The 20,407-nt window shown below is 40.0% G+C and overlaps 1 protein-coding gene across 1 annotated transcript; it reads left to right on the top strand.

The window, feature by feature from the left end:
• Positions 1-12,375: 12,375 nt before the first annotated feature.
• LOC108682808 lies at positions 12,376-20,407 on the top strand. Its single transcript, XM_018172048.1, has 6 exons — positions 12,376-12,444; positions 13,018-13,191; positions 13,591-13,681; positions 13,920-14,140; positions 17,928-17,980; positions 20,302-20,407. The coding sequence occupies exons 1-6, from the start codon at positions 12,376-12,378 to the stop codon at positions 20,405-20,407; spliced, it is 714 nt and encodes a 237-aa protein (XP_018027537.1).

The raw sequence follows: 20,407 nt of genomic DNA, 5'->3' as shown, positions 1-20,407 counted from the left end.
ACTGTATTCACAGTAATGAAAGATGTATAAAAATAGTATATAATGTAAAATTATATACAATGTAATTGATAGACAGACAAATTGGTGGTCGGTGAATAACTGATCATGACGCCCAGCTCGGTCAGCGAGGCTGAATCAAGAAATCATCTCTTAATTAATGCAGGGATTTTCACAATGGCGATTACCTTGCAACTCTCACTTCCTGTTCGTCTCTTCCTGTTAAAGCTCTTCCACTTCCTCCACTTTATAATCTCCACTAACTTTCGTATTGCTCTTCCTCCTCAACTCGAACTTTCCTTCGCCATCACCCCTAATGCCGCATCTCGCCTCTGTCCCTAATTTCTACCATATTTGCCTATCTACACTTTCATTTCCTTGTCTTCTTTATTTCATATTTTTGCACAAATCATTAGTATAAAGATGTGTCCTGCGGCATCAAAATGCACTACCTCAAGAAATTTCCATAGGAATGTACAGTATGTCCACTCCTTCCTATGTATGTACGTCCACTCCTTCCAAGTGGACTCTTGCATGTCCACAGGATATGTCCACTCCTTCCTATTTTTATTCTTCCTTCCTCTCCGTCATCATACCTCACGTCTCCTCCTCATCTTCCCCTCATCTCGCGCTCGTCTCCCCCCCACCAGGAGCCGGTCTGATCCCTCAATCTGTTCTGATTACCGACTTGCAGTGGCGGCCACTGCACCACCACGACCCTGACCACTTCTTACGACTACGAACATGTCCTTATGTCCACGACGACGTTTATCCATCATGATCACGTCTTCTACGACCCCGATCACGACTTCAACGACTACGATTAAGTCTTCTACGACCACGATCACGTCCTCTACGACCACGATCACGACCTCTACGACCACGATCACGTCCTCTACGACCACGATCACGTCCTCTACGACCACGATCACGTCCTCTACGACCACGATCACGTCCTTGCAGCTCTAACCTGCTGCAGCTGTAACCTGATGCAGCTCTAACCTGCTGCAGCTGTAACCTGCTGCAGCTCTAACCTGCTGCAGCTCTAACTTGCAGGAGTCACAAATTGCTGGAGCAGAACTATTAATAATTTTCACTAGTTTGTTATTCCGTCAGCCAGTCACTGTTGGCTTTTCAAGCTAAATCCACCAATTACAGACGATAAATCGACCGCTACTGGTAAGAAGTGTAAAGGGATGAAAATTGTGAAAGGGAAGTAGGCACATAAAAAGAAATGAAATTGTAGAAAGACAAACATGGTAGAAATCGAGGAATGACATATGAGTTAAGGGTAAGAGCAACACGCAAGTGACTGGAAAGTATGGAGTGGAGGAAGTGGAAGAGCTTAATTTAGCCGGAAGTGGCTGACAGGAAGTGTGAGTGGGAAGGTAATCTTCATTATGAAAACCCGAAAATTAATGAATCGATGATTTCTTGACCCTGCCTCGCTGACAGAGCTTTGGTTCACTGCAAGACCAGTTGCTTTGTAACCTTTAATTTTGCCTATCTATCTTTATATTGTATCTATTTTTGCTACCCTAACGCGCCACGCAGTTCAAATGATTAAACCCTAAACTCGCCAGTCGCTATATTTATAAGTTCAAGAAAAAACATCCTAATTATGCAAGTTATCCATGAGAGTTTGCAAGCCTCCACCTCCAGCATATTAAATTCCATAAAAAGCTAAATAACTTATTAGATGACGCGTGCATCGAATGTATATTCTATAAATGAAACCGGTTCGTTATAAATTATGACTTTCATGTTCCGCAAGCCGCTATTACAGGAGCAATGTGGAAGCATTTTCTCTCGTCAGGAGCTTCGCTCCTCTTAGTCAACTTCCAAGATCGTAAGATAGCCTGACTTGAGCAGTCATCAGTGAAGGTAATGAGCAAAGTCAGGTGCAAACTTGTGTAGGTAACACGACTGAGTCAGTCATGTAGCTTGTAATAAATTAACTGACGCGACTGAGTCAGTCACCGTATCCCTGTGCGATTTGACTCAACAGGAACGCTTGTAATAGATTAATTGAGTATCACACTATCAATCATTTCTGTGACGCTAATGATGAACCATCATAGACCATATTAGAAGTTCCTAAGAAAATTAGCGAAGTTTGGAAGGAGAAATTCTATGGACGCGTAATGAATTGCCGTGCTCTGAAGTGCTGTAGATCAGAACCTATTGAAGGCACTTCATTCAATACGACAATAGCACAAAGAAATCCTTCAGTAAACTCCATTGAATTCCACAGCAAGGCCGACTATGTCTTAATTGAGCGCAAACTTCCTCTCGGAAAGAATCTGTGCACCCAAAATTTAAAATACAAGTGTTTCATCCACGGCCGATCTTCGGCTATCGAGCGGCCGCAAATTTCACGGCCGAGTTTTGTTTTCGAGAATTTCCTTTAGATTCTTTGGGCCTTCGTGGGTCTTGACACCCGTTTTTGTCTGAACGCAAATTTTTTCCTTGAAATTTTTATCTTGAAAGGCCATTCTTCGTAGTGGCAGCAGCGTTCTATTGACGAGTGAAACCTGCAAACTTTTTTTCCACTCGCACGCAAGATAAATACAAAACTGAATTTTATTTTTAATTCTTTTTCCTGAAGGAACTGGAGCCTTGTTTTTTTGCATCAACTCAATAGCTGCCGCTTATCGATGGACGGTGGACCAAAGAAAGTTCCGGTCGTAGGTTATTTAAATTTTTTTTGTAAATTCCATTGATCGATTGAGACTCGCTCGCGGAAACAAAGGGATTTACTGTCCGTGTGGGGCATTAAAACATTGTAATTTTGACTTCAATTGAAGTCAATTTAAAACATTGTAATTTTGATTTCTTCAGTCCTAACTTGTGACAGCCCTGATTGTGGAATATTCTTGCAGTGGATACTGTGATTAGATTGTCACATAATTAAATGTATGATGAACCTGAAGTCTTTATACTTGAATATCAAAACAGTAAAGATATCTGCCAGATTGTGCGTATGTCGTTAGATAAAAATATTTATATGGTGGTTACCAAGTGATAAATTTCAATGCCTAAAACTGTTTCTTATTCCATTGTTTTGATTGATGATGCTTGCACAATTACCGACAGATCCTTGACTATATAATGATTTTTTTACAAGTGGTAGTTTTTTAGTGAGATTAATATAATTTCCATCCCCGTCTTTTCTCTCTATTTCCTCTCGTTTCAGTTTAAACGCGCCTTTTTTTTCTTGTTAACAATCTCACATATTTTTCTTACACAATCTCCTAAATTTTTATTTAACTTCTTTGAGGTAACACAATTTTTTTTATTGGAACCTCGATAATTTAACTCAAAATCTACCTGTTACGAGCCTTTTCAATTTAGAGTTTTTTCTGCCTTCTCGAGACCCCGACAATAGTACTCTGGCTTCCAGGTTCTAGAGGGCAATCAATTGCAGCAGCAACGAGTCGTTCGCTATTGGAAACGCATTGCAAGTTTGAATTCTCGATGTCGAACTCGAATCATCGACGTGAACCTTGCCAAACGTGTCCTGAGTGAAGCCCATGGCCTCGTAAACCCTTTGTATTGGAAGTGATCGCAACACTTGAAGGCAATGATGTCTTATATTCACCTTAATGGGCCTGAAATAAGTTAGGGCAGATGCAATGGGCCGGGGCTAGGATATCAATTGTGTTTGTTTCTTGCATAAACGATTCTTGTAAACCAGTTTAACTAACACATCTTCGTCGTCATTGCGTTATTAATGTGTATTGCCACTCCTAGACACACTCAGCATCATCATATTACACACATTCACACAGGCATAGACCTACACACTAACACAAACGCACGCAGACAAATCACCACAAATTAGAGTGACTTGCACCATCAAGGCAATTCGGCCCCACAGACCGCAGCTCTTCAGATGCAGTGGTAAGATTAATTTATACGTCTCACTGCCATGCGCTCGCTGCCTTTGTACACATAATTAACAAATGGCCACAGCACGATGAAATGTCCGTAATCCGAACGCTATTTGCGTTAATTGCGAGACCGGGAAACCGACATGTCAGGGCGCCCGGAGCTGCTCGAATATGATACACTAAGAAAATCGAATGGGAACTCAATATTGTCAAATACTGACACTGTCTTACCCAGAGCACGAGCAGAGAGCGGAGGATATTCCTTCACGAAAACCGCGGTGTTTGTGGACTCATGATTGAATCTAGGGAGTTGTTACAACACGTTAAGTTATATTTTTTACTTGTGATAATCAATGGCTTGTCGATGTACAGATAACAATGATTACAATTTTACTCTTTACTCTCCTACGCTTAGATTTAGCTTCCATACCTATGCCTGCCATGTTGAAGTGAAGTAATATTAATCGTGAAACCCACCGTTGTTTTTTTAATTGGAATAATAATAAAAAATCAAATTTTTAATAGGAAAGTTTAATCAACGTAAAGTCACTGACACAGGGAAATATTCATGCATCGCTGACTCAGTAGTGCACGCAATGTTCATGCGTGGCACTCACCGCTGACTGACGCTAATATTTATATTCTAAAAATAGCTGTCTTTGTAAAATACATGTAATTAATAATTTATTTATGTTTTTGGTAATATTTTTTCCTAAATTATTTGTATTATGGAGCTTAATGGGAAATTTAACGTTATTTTTTAATTTGTACCTCTACAATTGACTCATTTACAATGCCTGGTTGAACCATATTGTTGGAGATCGGTATATCGATTATTGATTAATTTTTAACGCAAAGCGATATTTTCAAGATAGATATTTATTTGTGAAGAAATTTTTCAATTCGTTGATGTTCTTGACTCACGTAAATAAAGCCCATCGTTATTCGATTCCAATAAATCAAAATAGGGCATTGCAATTAAATATTTTCTAAACAGTTTTCGAACCAAGGTCTCATTATTTTTTTGTGTTTTTTGCGTCGTTTTGGGAAAGGCACATCTGAATAAAATTTAATCACAATTATATTTTGGACGTTATTATAGGAGATTCTGGAATGACTAACCTAAATACTGGCTTCATATTCCGTAGAGTTTCTCAATTTTATGAGCCGTGCTTACTGGTTTGCCTTCATACTCCAGACATATGTAACTTAAGATTTTCATTTCCACCATGGATAAATGGATACAATTTGTTTTTATTTTTGTTAAAAGTGAAGCCTTTAACTGACGAAAAATATATCAAGTCGCTCAAGAAAATAGCCGTTAAGAGAGAAACGCTAAATTATAACGAAATAACATATAGGAAAAACATTAGAGGCATTCGTATCCACATTGGTCCTCTAAAGGGGTAGTTATTGTTGAACTACATGTAATTTTATAGGGAGCAAAATAATAATATTTTATATAATAATAATAATAGCAATCTATTATAATGTTGTTAATATTATAAATATATTATAATAATCATAATGATAATTTTTTTATTATTATAATTATTATATTAATAATTAAAATCGATAATTTTCTATTATAGATTTTTTATTATATTCTTTATTTTAATAAACCATATAATATGAAATATAATACTTATATCAATCAATAGAAACATTAAAAGAACAAAAAAATTGTAGATGCGCTGAACCGCTGTGTAAGAGCTGTTATGAGAGATGAGAGTGCAACTAGTTGAGAGCCCTTAATAAAGAGTTGCTATTGAGAGCCGTTACTAACTGCGAGCTGCTATTAGTGGGTGGCCACATGGAAACTTTACAAAAGAGTCAGTACAAGAGTACTCTACCTGAGAGCCATGAAAAGAGAGTCAGTGAAGAGCACTTTACTAGAGAGCCATGAAAAGAGTGAGGTCAGTAGAACCTTTGTGAGAGTGCATGTAGCAGATAAAGTAATATGGAAGCGGCTCTACTTGAGCTATTACAAGAGAGCCGTTCCAAGAGCGCTATTACAAGAGAGCCGTTACAAGAGCGCTATTACAAGAGAGCCGTTCCAAGAGTTTACGAGCCTTTTCAATTTAGAGTTTTTTCTGCCTTCTCGAGACCCCGACAATAGTGCTTTGGCTTCCAGGTTCTAGAGGGCAATCAATTGCAGCAGCAACGAGTCGTTCGCTATTGGAAACGCATTGCAAGTTTGAATTCTCGATGTCGGACTCGAATCATCGACGTGAACCTTGCCAAACGTGTCCTGAGTGAAGCCCACGGCCTCGTAAACCCTTTGTATTGGAAGTGATCGCAACACTTGAAGGCAATGATGTCTTATATTCATCTTAATGGGCCTGAAATAAGTTAGGGCAGATGCAATGGGCCGGGGCTAGGATATCAATTGTGTTTGTTTCTTGCATAAACGATCCTTGTAAACAAGTTTATCTACAACACATCTTCGTCGTCATTGCGTTATTAATGTGTATTGCCACTCCTAGACACACTCAGCATCATCATATTACACACATTCACACAGGCATAGACCTACACACTAACACAAACGCACGCAGACAAATCACCACAAATTAGAGTGACTTACACCATCAAGGCAATTCGGTCCCGCAGACCGCAGCTCTTCAGATGCAGTGGTAAGATTAATTTATACGTCTCACTGCCATGCGCTCGCTGCCTTTGTACACATAATGAACAAATGGCCACAGCACGATGAAATGTCCGTAATCCGAACGCTATTTGCGTTAATAGCGAGCCCAGGAAACCGACATGTCAGGGCGCCCGGAGCTGCTCGAATATGATACACTCAGAAAATCCAATGGGTTGTTTTGTCAAATACTGACGCGCTGTCTTACCCAAAGCACGAGCAGAGAGCGAGGGATATTCCTTCACGAAAACCAAGGTGTTTGTGGAATCATGATTGAATCTAGGGAGTTGTTACAACACGTTAAGATATATTTTTTGCTTGTGATAATCAATGGCTTGTCGACGTGCAGATAACAATGATTACAGTTTTACTCTTTACCCTCGTACATTTAGATTTAGCTTCCATTTCCATGCCTACCATGTCGAAGTGATAACTCTCTTGAAGATATTAATCGTGAAAAACACCACTGTTTTTTTAATAGAAAAATTTTTCATAAATAAAATTTTTAATCAGAAAATTAAATCAAAATGAAGTCACTGACACAGGAAAATATTCATGTATGGCACGAAATCTTGCTCACACACTGTACAGCTTCTCATGCTTCTCATGTGTCTGGACCTGCGCTGCGCTAATATTAAAATTCTAAATATGGCTTGTCTTTGTAAAAAAAAGTGTAATTAATAAGTAATTTATGTATTTGGTTATATTTTTTCCTTAATTTATTGTATTATAGAGAAATTAGAGAGAAATTTATTGGTAGTTTTTTAATTTATACTGTTACGATTGGCTCATTTACAACAGCTGGTTGAATCATATTAATTCATGTTGGTATACCGGATGATAATTAATTTTTAACGCAAAGCACTGTTTTCAGATATATATGTATTTGTGAGGAAAATTTTCTATTCTTTGATTTTTTGACTCACGTAAATAAAGCCAACCGTTACAATAAAGCAAAATAGGGCATGACAATTAAATATATTCTAAATAGTTTTCGAATCAAAGCATCATTATTTTTCGGAATTTTGTATAGCGTCATTTTGGGAAAGGCACATCGGAATAAATTTAATCACAATTATATTCTGGACGTTACTATAGGTTATTCTGGAATGATTAACCTAAATACTGGCTTCAAATTCCGTAGAATTTTTCAATTCCATGATCCGTGCGTACTGGTTTGCCATCATACTCCAGACATAACTTAAGATTTCCATTTCCATCATGGATAAATGAAAACCTGCAGACGAAATCCATGCAAATCCGCAGACTAATTAAGAATTGTTAATATAATAATAATTAATATCGATAATTTTATATTGTAGATTTTTATTATATAATATATTTTAATAAACCATATAATAATTATGGCAATCAATAGAAACATTGAAATAGCTAAAAATTGTAGTTGCGCTGAACCGCTGTGTAAGAATTATTACAGGAAATAAGAGTGCAACTGGTTGATAGCCCTTAATAGAGAGTGGCTATTGAGAGCCTTTACTAATTGAGAGCTGCTATTAGTGAGCGGTCGCATGGAAGCTTTACAAAAGAGCCGGAACAAAAGCACTTTACTAGAGAGCCATGAAAAGAGAGTAACTACAATCGCACTCTACTAGAGGGCCATGAAAAGAGAATAACTACAATCGCACTCTACTAGAGGGCCACGAAAAGAGAGTCTGTACAATAAAACTTTTGTTAGAGTGTAAGTACGAGATGAAATAAAGTAACATGGGAGCAGCTACACGAGAGCCACTACAAGAGAGCCGTTCTTAGAGCGCTATTACAAGCGAGCCGTTTTAAAAGCTCTTTTAAAAAAGAACCGTTGCATAAGTGTCGTTTCAAGATGGCCATTGCAGGAGAGCTGTTGCATGAGAGCATTTGCAAGAGAGCCGTTTCAAGAGAGCCATTGCATAAGAGCCGTTGCAAGAGCCGTTGCAAGAGAGCCGTTGCAAAAGCGCTGTTGCTAGAGAGCTTTTACAAAAAAACCTTTACAAGGGAACCATTCAAAGACCGATTTCACAAAAAAGCCGTTAAATATAAATAAGCCGTTATAAAAAACGTTACCATAGAAATGATACAAGAGAGCCGGCACAGGAGAGCTCTACAAGAGAGCCATTAAAAGAGCGCCCCTTACAAAGAACCCGTCAACGCGCGTGTCGTGATTGCAGCCGACAGCGCAAGACAGGCTCGACAGTTTTACGCTTACAGTTTTGCAGGAGGCTACAGTTTTGCAGGAGGCTACAGTTTTGGCGAGGCTACAGTTTTGGCGAGGCTACAGTTTTGAAGGAGGCTACAGTTTTATTGGTGCCTGGAGAAATTTAAAAATCCCTATTGAAAATCACAGCCTAATCACCGCCGCCCGATGAGTGCACCAGCGTCGGCCGCCTGTGAAGCAGCGGCTCATTTTTGCGCTCATGAGTGGCAAGCGAAGCTCCCCTTTTAAGAAGCTCTTAAAGAGGGGAGTGAAGGGGACACTATCACAATAAAGAGGGGGGATGAGTGAGCCGAGACAAGGGGGGGTGGTGGAGTGAGGTAAGGGGGTTAGTGAGAATCAGATACGTTTCAAATTTGAGTTTTATTAAAAAGCACAGATGGTGAATGAAGATGAAGCCGGTTTTCAAAATTTATAATGTTTTATTAACTTTGAATCACCCTTAATTTAACGGCAATGTCCGCCGGAACTGCTTAATTAGCCAAAATGGCCATAATTGATTTACCCCTTAAAAAAAGTTATCATTCATTGATTTTTTCCTGAAATTTATCCGTATTACGAAGTTGACCTGAATAATTTTGAAGTATATTAAAAGCAGTCAAAGTGATATGCGCGTAGTTACAGAGTGAATAATAATCAAACAACCTTCATTGAGGCAGCACCTCAACCCTCTAATGACCTAGGGTTATAATCGCAATTCGATGATAGTAAACTAATGCCTGATATTAAGCAATAGAAATGTATTGCAAGCGATAAAAAAAGCTTGGTAACAGTGGAATCATTTCGTGAAATAAAGATAACTGTACGTCTGGAATAAAAAATATTATTCAGAATATGAATCTTCATAGAGGTTACATAAATAAAATCATTCGCAATATTGCAAGACACGTCGGGCCACTTGAGGTAGCGGAATATCCCGCTAACTTCTGCCAGTTAGCGTCTTTTTTGAGAAAATGTGACAAGTTAGTGCAATGGTGGCAAGTTAGTGGGAAACACGCGGCTGTTCCTACCGCTGCTTCTTTGCTATGACAATAATAGGGGGAAAACCTGGAGTTTTGACCCATTGATAATGTCTAACTCATGTCTTGTGATTATATTGACACGGAGAATGGATGGCCGGAATTTAATCGCGTGTTGAAGAAGTGATTATTGACAGCAGAATTGCATGCTGTGGCATATGCTTTAATAGATATTACGAGAGGCAGTGAGCAGAGGCAATTAGCAGAGGCAGTGAGCAGAGGCAGTGAGCAGAGGCAGTGAGCAGAGACAGTGAGCAGAGACAGTGAGCAGAGGCAGTGAACAGAGGCAGTGAACAGAGGCAGTGAACAGAGGCAGTGAGCAGAGGCAGTGAGCAGAGGCAATTAGCAGAGGCAGTGAGCAGAGGCAGTGAGCAGAGGCAGTGAGCAGAGGCAGTGAGCAGAGGCAGTGAGCAGAGGCAGTGAGCAGAGACCTGTCTCTTATACACATCTAGATGTGTATAAGAGACAGGTATACGGTAATGCCAATCGGACGAGCTTATCGATGTTAGCTCGAGTCGAGAGTCGAGAGCCCTGTGGCGATATTGCCTCAGCAGAGACGGATGGCTCTCTGGCAAGATTAAATCTTACGGCTGCCAGAGATACCAAATATTATGGGCTCGAGTGAAGAAAAACGGGGAATGAGAGAACTAAAGTGGGAAAAGTTTGGGAAATTAACACGAATTTTGTAGATCCCGTTGGTACAAACATGCCTACATCGAACGGACGACTAAAGTTACTCAGTTGAGATGGAATGAAAATTTTGCGGAATTTGTGCATTTTCTTTGTTTTCCAATTCGACGTTATTTCGCGATTTAAATAAATAAATTATTTAAGCATTCACCTGCATTGAATTTTACACTGCTAATAAAGCTACCAACAGATGAGCTGAAGAGTTTATTATTACGAGTGTTCAAGTACTAGCATTAACCCTCTACCGCCTGACATGAGTAACAGGAGCAATATTTTCACACAAGCCTACCCAAAAAGGATAGGTACGTTGCTAGTGAGCGCAATATGACTTGCACTGATGGTTGCCGCCACGTCCGAAAATTTTAAAATGTTCTTTGTTGCGTACAAGCTTCCTCAGGTTGCTACACTCAATAGTTTACGTATAATCTTAGTTTAAGAGAGAGTTTAAGAGAGAGTTAAATTTTAATTTAAGAGAGATTAATGTTCCCGGAGAGTGACATACGGCGGTAGAGGGTTAAGAACCGTTTTCCTTGTGGCGCTCTAAAGTAAATTATCAGGCGTTCATGTTGCTGTGGGCTCACTACCCTAACAATGTTCTCATAAGAAATGAAGTCAAGTGAAATTAGTGTCATAATCTTTCCCATATATCTAACGTAAAGAGACACTTATTGTGCTAAAATCGTAAAATTCATAATATAATAACTAGACACTTAAAACGTACGTTCTGAAATCGACATTCTGCTCAAGAATGTAGTGCACGCATCCGAGGACTTGAGGAAAAAACTTTGGGCTTCTGGCGGAATCCACACGATCTTTGCGGACAGCCTAGACTCTGTCTCTTATACACATCTAGATGTGTATAAGAGACAGGAGCAGAGGCAGTGAGCAGAGGCAGTGAGCAGAGGCAGTGAGCAGAGGCAGTGAGCAGAGGCAGTGAGCAGAGGCAGTGAGCAGAGGCAGTGAGCAGAGGCAGTGAGCAGAGGCAGTGAGCAGTGAGGGCTCGCATTATCGCCGCTGCATATTTTCCTCGAACTTTGGCCGCGCCGCTAAAAACTTAATGGCCAAATTTCTGGCAAAAATGTGACCGCAATTTAACGGTCGAACTTTGGTCCGCCGGTGACTGTTTGTGTGAACTGTTTTACACAGCGCCTGTGTGACGTAGCGACTATTTGTGTGGAGTGTTTTACACAGCGCCTGCGTGACGTAACGACTGTTTGTGCGGACAGTTTTATACAGCGCCTGTGTGACGTGATAAATATACTTATAACCTATTATTGTGTGATATATAAATACAAATAGTCTTATTTAAACAGTTGTCGCTTAGTATATCCTAAACGCTTTATAATTGAGTTGATGTACTTTGCTGATACTTCTGAATGAATATCTTGAAATAAAGCATTTATAAACTCATGTTAGAAAAAAAAAAGATTTCGTTCTTCCCGTTGACTCGCTATCATCAGAGTAGCGTGCGTAAAATATAAGTCTTTAAATAGAAAGTACTACTATGTTATGTGCAAGTACACTTTCTCGTACAGACAAGCAAGGTGGTAAGAACCTAGAAAAGCAATTGATTTTCATTAGGCAACGATTGAAAACCAACAATGCAGAAGAGTAGCTACGGGATTCCTCTAATTCGAATTAGGTTCAACACCTCAAACAGAAATTGAAATTTATTTGCTAACGCGAGTGCAACATTATTTCGAGCGATCACCCCTTAATTGACGTAAGAAGGCTACCCAGCAGAGTAGCCTTCTAACTAATAACTAAGTAATCTAGTATCTAATAACGTATAAACTAAGCAATCTTCATATCTTCCGACAACTCGACGAAAAAGCTGTGCGTTGGTCAGACACTAGACGCTATAATCAGGCCGATGGCTCAGTATCGGTATACGGTAATGCCAATCGGACGAGCTTATCGATGTTAGCTCGAGTCGAGAGTCGAGAGCCCTGTGGCGATATTGCCTCAGCAGAGACGGATGGCTCTCTGGCAAGATTAAATCTTACGGCTGCCAGAGATACCAAATATTATGGGCTCGAGTGAAGAAAAACGGGGAATGAGAGAACTAAAGTGGGAAAAGTTTGGGAAATTAACACGAATTTTGTAGATCCCGTTGGTACAAACATACCTACATCGAACGGACGACTAAAGTCACTCAGTTGAGATGAGATGAAAATTTTGCAGAATTAGTGCATTTACTTTGTTTTCAATTCTACGTTATTTCTCAGTTTAAACAAACAAATTATTTAAGTATTCACCTGTATTGAATTTTGACACTGCTAATAAAGCTGCCAACAGATGAGCTGATGAGTTTATTATTACGATTTTTGAAGAACTAGCATTAAGAACCACTTTCTTTGAGGCGCCCTAAATAAATTTTTAGGCTGTGGGCTCACTACCCTAACAATGTTCTCATAAGAAATGAAGTCAAGTGAAATTAGTGTCATAATCTTTCCCATATATCTAACGTAAAGAGACACTTATTGTGCTAAAATCGTAAAATTCATAATATAATAACTAGACACTTAAAACGTACGTTCTGAAATCGACATTCTGCTCAAGAATGTAGTGCACGCATCCGAGGACTTGAGGAAAAAACTTTGGGCTTCTGGCGGAATCCACACGATCTTTGCGGACAGCCTAGACTTTTGGCCGGATTTGTACGGGACGTCCGGGATCAGCGAGTCGAGCTCCAGACTCTACCAGCCTGGCGACATTAAAATTGAACTGGGAACAGTGAGTATAATTTGCTAGTTATGGTGGTGGACTTATATTTAGTCTTTATAAAATAAAAATACAATTTATTTGATAAACTCATAACAAATTATAAAATTTACTTGCTTGGCATGATCAACAGTTATGTTGACGGATTGCGTTGCAGTACCTGTCACGAATTAGCATCGGCTTGCAGAATTTAAGTAGCAATTATGGCGGCAGAAGCTTTGATTTCTGTTTCTGATATATATTGTTGCTACAATATTGCGTGATCTGCTAGTGCTTCTGCTGTGATAGCTGCTACAGCTGTTGTTACTGCTGCTACATCTGTTGTTACTACTGCTACTTCTTTTGTTACAGCTGTTAATGCTGCTGCAGCTGTTTTTCCTGCTGCTACAGCTGTTGTTACTGCTATTACAGGTGTTTTTACTGATGCTACAGCTGTTAATTGTTACTACTGATAAAGCTGTCATTTCGGCTGTTGCTACAGCTGTTGTTACTGCTGTTACAGGTGTTTTTACTGATGCTACAGCTGTTAATTGTTACTGCTGATAAAGCTGTTATTTCGGCTGTTGCTACAGCTGTTGTCCCTGCTGTTAATGCTGCTGCCACAGCTGTTGTTACTGCTGTTAATGCTGCTGCCACAGCTGTTGTTACTGCTGTTAATGCTGCTGCCACAGCTGTTGTTACTGCTGTTAATGCTGCTGCTACAGCTGTTGTTACTGCTGTTAATGCTGCTGCTGCTACAGCTGTTGTTCCTGTTGGTAATGCTGCTGCTGCTACAGCTGTTGTTCCTGTTGGTAATGCTGCTGCTGCTACAGCTGTTGTTCCTGTTGGTAATGCTGCTGCTGCTACAGCTGTTGTTCCTGTTGTTAATGCTGCTGCTGCTACAGCTGTTGTTCCTGCTGTTAATGCTGCTGCTGCTGCTACAGCTGTTGTTCCTGTTGTTAATGCTGCTGCTGCTACATCTGTTGTTATTGCTGTTACAGCTGCTGCTGCTACAGCTGCTGTTCCTGCCGCTGCTGCAAGACGCGTCCTAATTGTGCTGTCAACAAGATATGTCACGCAGATTAGCCTCGCTCCTGTCAATTGCCAGCGAAACCAAACAAGATGCGAGCAAATTAACTGATGCACTCACTCCGCTCCTTCATTTGAACAGGGAAACTCGGTCAAGTCTGTTATATACAAGACGTTTTGACGCTTCCAACGATGAAAATATTCCAGTGAATAAAATAATTGTAATATGAATAACAGGGAGCCAATAGATGAAGTCATCGGTCCAACAAATACAAAAATTTGACACAAAATTGAATTAAGCTGACTGACGCTTGCTTAACGGAGAAAATCGATAATATAGCAGAAGCTGTACTGGAAACCGAGTTATTTAACAAAAAGAAGCACTATTGGTAATCCAGGCAAGTTTCGAAAACGGCCTTAAAATTGCCGTCATTGCCTAAAAATCGTTCTTACACAGTCACAAATCTTCTTTTTAAATTATCGAGGTTTCTTTACAGGAAGGGAATATTGATGGGAACGGAAGGTCTTATTCCTGGGCAGGAAAATATTCAGCGCCCATAACTACTAGGCACTCAATTTACAGGGAGTCCGGTAGCAGCTGAAAAGCTCGCTGATGCACGACTGTGATTTATGCTTAGGCCCGTATTAGGCTTCCTCCTTTTAGGCCTGGCACCTACAATTCCAGAGTTTGCTTCACTGAAGCTCAGACTCAAGTATTGGCCAATTTTTCGATCACCAGAAGCCATTGTTGAACTTGATGTTGACGGTCGAAGGCAAGAAACTCGAGTTGGGACTTGGAAGGCAAAATTCTCACGTTTCATGCGCCAAATGCTGGCGAATGGTGAATGAAAATGTTCTAAAATGTTCTTTTTTGGAGCAACCGAGGTTGTTAACACTCTACTATACAAGAAAAATACTGAGTATACGTCAATTTTCAAACTCCTCATTTTATAAGAATTTATTCAAACAAATGTTGGGAAACGATCAAATAAAATCTCAAAAAACTATCCCGCCAAATTATTTTTCTACCACGATCGTCCTATTAATCACTCCTCTTCCATATATTATTTTCTTGAAAAAATTCAGCTCTCTTCACGCATCTACTGATTTGATCTCAGTGAGATGGAAGGCTCGTCGTCTCAAATTTATGTATGGGTTTTCGTCGCAAAACAGTCCCAGTCTTGAAACGACGACCCCAATTCGGGGTGCAATTTAACCTTTCGACCACCTGCGAGGGCTGCAATTTCTTTGATCTGCGTGACCAGAATGAAGGCTCTTGTTTTGTTCAAAAGCTCGCTGGTCAAAGCTAGGCTTGGTCATGTGCGATGTCATCTTTTGAAGTGTAGATTTGGTAATGATAAACATCACTGACACCAAGCTTCGCGCCTTGACCAAAACGCATGTGTGCTAAAATTACGTTGACGTCAACAAAACTGTATTCCAGGTAATTATAATTTCAAAATTTATATCTACTTACATTATCTAGTACAGATTATGTATATAGTGAATTTCGTGGCCAAGTTCAGAGTTGCTGGTGGGATTACAATCATGCAGCTTTGTACTAAAATTATTTTTCAAGTTGAACACAGTCTAGCGAAATCAGTTGGTAAGAAAACGCCTAGATATAACAAATCCCTAATTAAAAACCTTCAAGTAAAAGCTAGGGCCTTCGATGTTCCTTCGAAAGGCTTTTAAATTCATGCAGCGATCTAATATTGTTTTATACAATATTTTTAGTTTTGTTACAGTCACCTAAAGTTTGAAAAAGTGTTTAATTTTATTAACTGGTTGCATTTTATGACTTTTCATTCTATGAAAATAACCTGTCCTAAGATTGGCGTTTGCTTGGAACTTCTCAGATTTTTTATTTCTTCGTTGGATTTTGAATATCAAGTTGGATTTTGCGTAGCGATCTGCAATGAACATGTCGCTCACTGGTCCGATGAAATGCCCACAATAATCCTGTGACTGACGCGCATCGTTTCTACTCTTTGCAACCGCATATCATGTAAATTTATTGCATTTGTACCACGTGTAGTCATAAACTTCGTGTTTGTTAGTCTGATGCGGCCGTTTTGTGTGTCACAGTAAGTGACAAGTGTCTGGCAGTTGTAGTACTGACGATTTACATCATCGGGAAAGGCTCATCTGGATTTATACATGAATTTTATTCATGTTATTTATCGGCATATATTGCAGCGGTAGCTAGGCTGCAATGACCAGCCAAAGTTATTGGCCATGGAAACATGTGTTTCTTTTTCAAAAGTGGTTGCTCAAGCGTGCAGTCTCTCTCCAAAACTTTACTATGACAACATGCTTTCAAGCAAAACTTTTACCCAATTTTATTAGTCCACCCAGGAACTCAGGCTCACATATTGAGGTAGTAATTTCAGACATCTGAGCAACATTGAAACTTTTATAGCCATGTCAAAATTCGACACAGAGATTCAGTCGCCCGAGCTCTGATATTCGAAACCTCCATTGCCTGCTGGGTCGCTGCGTCGAGCTATTGTGATTGCGGCCTGCCGAAAATGAATAAATTTATCCGGGGCCTGTGAAGATTTTTCTTACAAAATGTGCGTGGCTTGTGAAGGTTTTTTTCTCTGTGTGTGTGTGTGTGTGTGTGTGTTACTTGTTACAGTTTTTATGCACGTATTATTTTGACTGTGAATTTTTTTACGTGATTGTATTACTTTGTGCGCACTTATCACTTTATTTAAAAGGACTTAATTTATTAGGATCGAAATGTTCTTTTCACATTTGTGAAACGAAATGTGTTAATATCGCAGTCTTAAGCGCAATTCAATTATCAATGACTAGTGCTTTGCTTGAAAACATCGATAAGATTGCTCAGCCATTTAAAAGTTTGCACTAGTTTTTAATTGCTTCAGTTTATTTCTCGCCCCGTCCATTGATGCCAATAGTTTGAAGATCCACCTTCGCCACGAAACCAATTTGCTAAACAAAATCTGCACATCGAGGTATGTTAAAGCTTACTGCAAAAATGGACTTAAGGCGGATGGTTCTTCAAAGCCACCGGCCTCCAACCATGCCTCTGAAAGAACTTATTTCATATAGAGGCCTTGACTTGTCCCACTTCGGCCCACGTTCCTTTTCTGTAGAGGGGAAACGCCGTATTTCTGAGGGAGCGGCACCGGGGAGCATTTCAACGCTCCCTCGACCACGCCTTACTGGTCGATACTACGACCTCCCGCCTGCTTCCCCTCGCGCCCTCTTTCTGCTTCCTACCTTACCCTCCTCACTTCCTTCTCACTGCCGCCTCTCATGCTCCTTTACTTCCTTCTCACTGCCGCCTCTCATGCTCCCCTTACTTCCTTCTCACTGCCGCCTCTCATGCTCCCTTACTTCCTTCTCACTGCCGCCTCTCATGCTCCCTTACTTCCTTCTCACTGCCGCCTCTCATGCTCCCCTTACTTCCTTCTTACTGCCGCCTCTCATGCTCCCCTTACTTCCTTCTCACTGCCGCGTTGCATTCTTCACTCACTTCCTTCTCATCGCTTTCCATTCTTAAATTTTATTTCCGCCCAGCTTTTTAATCCCGTTCCTCACACCGGGAGATATTGTTACCGAAAAGCAAATTTATTTTTATAAAGACTCGTCAGTGGTCTCCTGGCAAATCCAGAGTTATTATTCACTGTATTATATCATAAGGCCCTATTTCCGTCTCTCCTAAGTGTTTTCTAATTGTTAGATTGTTATAATTTTATTTTTGTATTTAGGTGGTGCGGTCTAGGCTGGCGATAATTGAGCTCGACATTGAAGCTGCAGACTCGTAGGTTTGCGTCAGAAGAAAATCAGGATGCATATCGTGTGTAAAAAAATAAACTTTATGCGCCTTATTGCCTATTTAAGGAAACGAGGACTCATCTGTATCGTCATCACACAGTCCCAACTCAAACTTAAATACAGACGATCTGGCAGAAAACTGACGCAACAAATGGGCATCATATCATCTTGGCACATCTTTTACGCCATGAATCACCTAATCACCACCATATATTCAGCACACTGCTATCACTAGACACACACACTCATGATATTATTTGACGACAATGTACAGTCATAATAACCACACTGCAATTAAGTGAACTGTAAAACACTACATGTACACATATTGTACAGTACTCTGCCATACTTATTCATTGCTTCACTTGACAACGAGGTATCGTTATTATCACTATAATGCCAGAACATGTACATATATTGTACAGTACTCTTCCACCTCCTTACACACTCAGTGCACTTTTTACGCCTATGAATTACAATAGCTACCAGACTGCCAGCATCAGCGCCACAGCTGCGGTGTTGGTTCACAGGCTGACCATTCAGACCTTCAAAGTACCGCTACAGTGAAACGGTGACCGCTGCCGTCAAACGTTGACCGCTGCCGTCAAACGGTGACCACTGCGTTAAACGGTGACGCGTTTGAACGGTGACCACTGCGTTAAACGGTGACGCGTTTGAACGGTGACCACTGCGTTAAACGGTGACCCGTTTTAATTGTGACCGCAGCCGTCAAACGGTGACGTGTTTTATCGGTGACCGATGCTGCCGAGCGGACTGAAATTTTCTGCGCTCGTTTTTGAGACAATTATTCTGCTAATAAGTTATAGGTATTATAAAATGCCGTTATAGAGCTTTTGACCTTATAAATTCCGCAATCACCTTCGAAGCACCTTTTCTGTTAATGAATAATAGCTTATATACATTGGAGCTATTGGTCAGTAATTTTCCGTTGTGAACTTCGCGACACAATTTCTGCTGATGAATAATGGGTTTTATTCATGATTGCACAGTCTTCTCTATGTAAATCCAATCACAACAAATACAGTTCCGTCCAATAAACAAGTATTCTAAAAGCTTCGTGACGATTGTTTTCTACATAGTGAATTTAGGAGCCAACAAATTCCTTTAGTGGACGAATCACGAAAGTGTGTAAAAAATATAACTCAGTACTCACTGCAGTGAGTGACAGCACATTTTCTCGTCGACGAAAACTTGAGGTCACGGACGGACGGAGAGACGGACAGACAGACAGACGGACATGGCGAGCACAATAGTGCATTTTTTCCATATATGAGAAAATGTGCTAAAAATCATTCATATATTTTTATAATTCGTTGAAATTCCGTAAAGATGGATTCAAGTCGGTTATGAATTTTGGTTTTATATTTCGAAATTTTCCGACATTGGCTTCATTCCATTATTTGGCTCTAAATAACTGCTCGTATTGTCGGTTCGTAAGATCTCTCATTTTAATTCGTATCAAAGGATTGAAATTGGGCGAAGAATTTTCACGTGTGTAGGATCAATCTGTCAGTGTAAAAATGAAATAGGTTTCCTAGTCTTTGTTCAGTCGATCTTATTGTGTTAGGTAAACAATGCGTTTGAACTATCAAAAAAGTTTCCTGGGTCAGTTTAAATTCTTGACCTTTTTTGATCAACAGTTAATAGTCTTTGCTTCGGACCTTCTCTTCGAGACACACAAAGAAAGTTTTCCAATAGATTTGTGGCCCCAAAAACTGTTTTACAGTCGCTCCCTCGCTACCTTCGGAGCTCTCCACACCAGCAAACTTTCTTTCCGCTTTTTGCCTTCAGGAAAAGCGGCAGGAAAATGAAAATGCCTCTGGGTAATTCCAGAGCCTCGTGCTGGAGTGAAAGCGGCGGACGAGCGTATTGCTCCGCGCTGACTTCCCTCTCGATGGTAAGAAATTCGAAAATATTTAAAGGTGTACGAAATGTGGTACGCCGAGTGGTCACGGGCATTGCTAAGTGTAGACTTTATGCAAAGATATAAAGCTGGCAAGGAATATGAAACATTTGTGTGGATATTGTACGGTTCAGGTTCTTCTTTTTGGTCAGGGTGTTACAGCTCTTGACTTCGTCTCGAGCGGAAATCAGAAAAAATTCAATGATTCTGTTTTTAAACCATATATAACTATCGTTACTTTACATATATTAATCATATTTTCATATTTTATTTGTGTATTGTTTCAGTCTGATCTATCTTCGCCTTGCTGCAATGAATTTACTCATACGTTTTTCTCGATTTTTTTTTTCATTGTATTCGTGATTTTTGAATTCATGTTGCAGTTTTATCGCGTCTTTGCTTGGCCCTCCCCTTAACGCCCGCCTCGAGCTGAACATTACCGAGCTGTCGTCTCAAGCTGCCGAGTTTGATGACAACCATCTTTTCTGA

This window comes from Hyalella azteca, unplaced genomic scaffold (genome assembly GCF_000764305.2).
Source record: "Hyalella azteca isolate HAZT.00-mixed unplaced genomic scaffold, Hazt_2.0.2 contig3532, whole genome shotgun sequence".
NCBI lineage: Eukaryota > Metazoa > Arthropoda > Malacostraca > Amphipoda > Hyalellidae > Hyalella > Hyalella azteca.
The sequence above is the reverse complement of the archived record's forward strand: the minus strand, read 5'-3'. Positions and strand labels throughout refer to the sequence as shown.

What these genes read in the sequence shown, in the direction of transcription:
- LOC108682808 (XM_018172048.1), top strand. Translation starts at nt 12,376, where the DNA reads ATGTTAGCTCGAGTCGAGAGTCGAGAGCCCTGTGGCGATATTGCCTCA. An exon ending in CAGAGACGGATGGCTCTCTG is followed by an intron (nt 12,445 to 13,017) that starts GCAAGATTAAAT and finishes ATTCTGCTCAAG; the next exon opens with AATGTAGTGCACGCATCCGA. An exon ending in TGTTGTTACTGCTGTTACAG is followed by an intron (nt 13,682 to 13,919) that starts GTGTTTTTACTG and finishes CTGCTGCTACAG; the next exon opens with CTGTTGTTCCTGTTGGTAAT.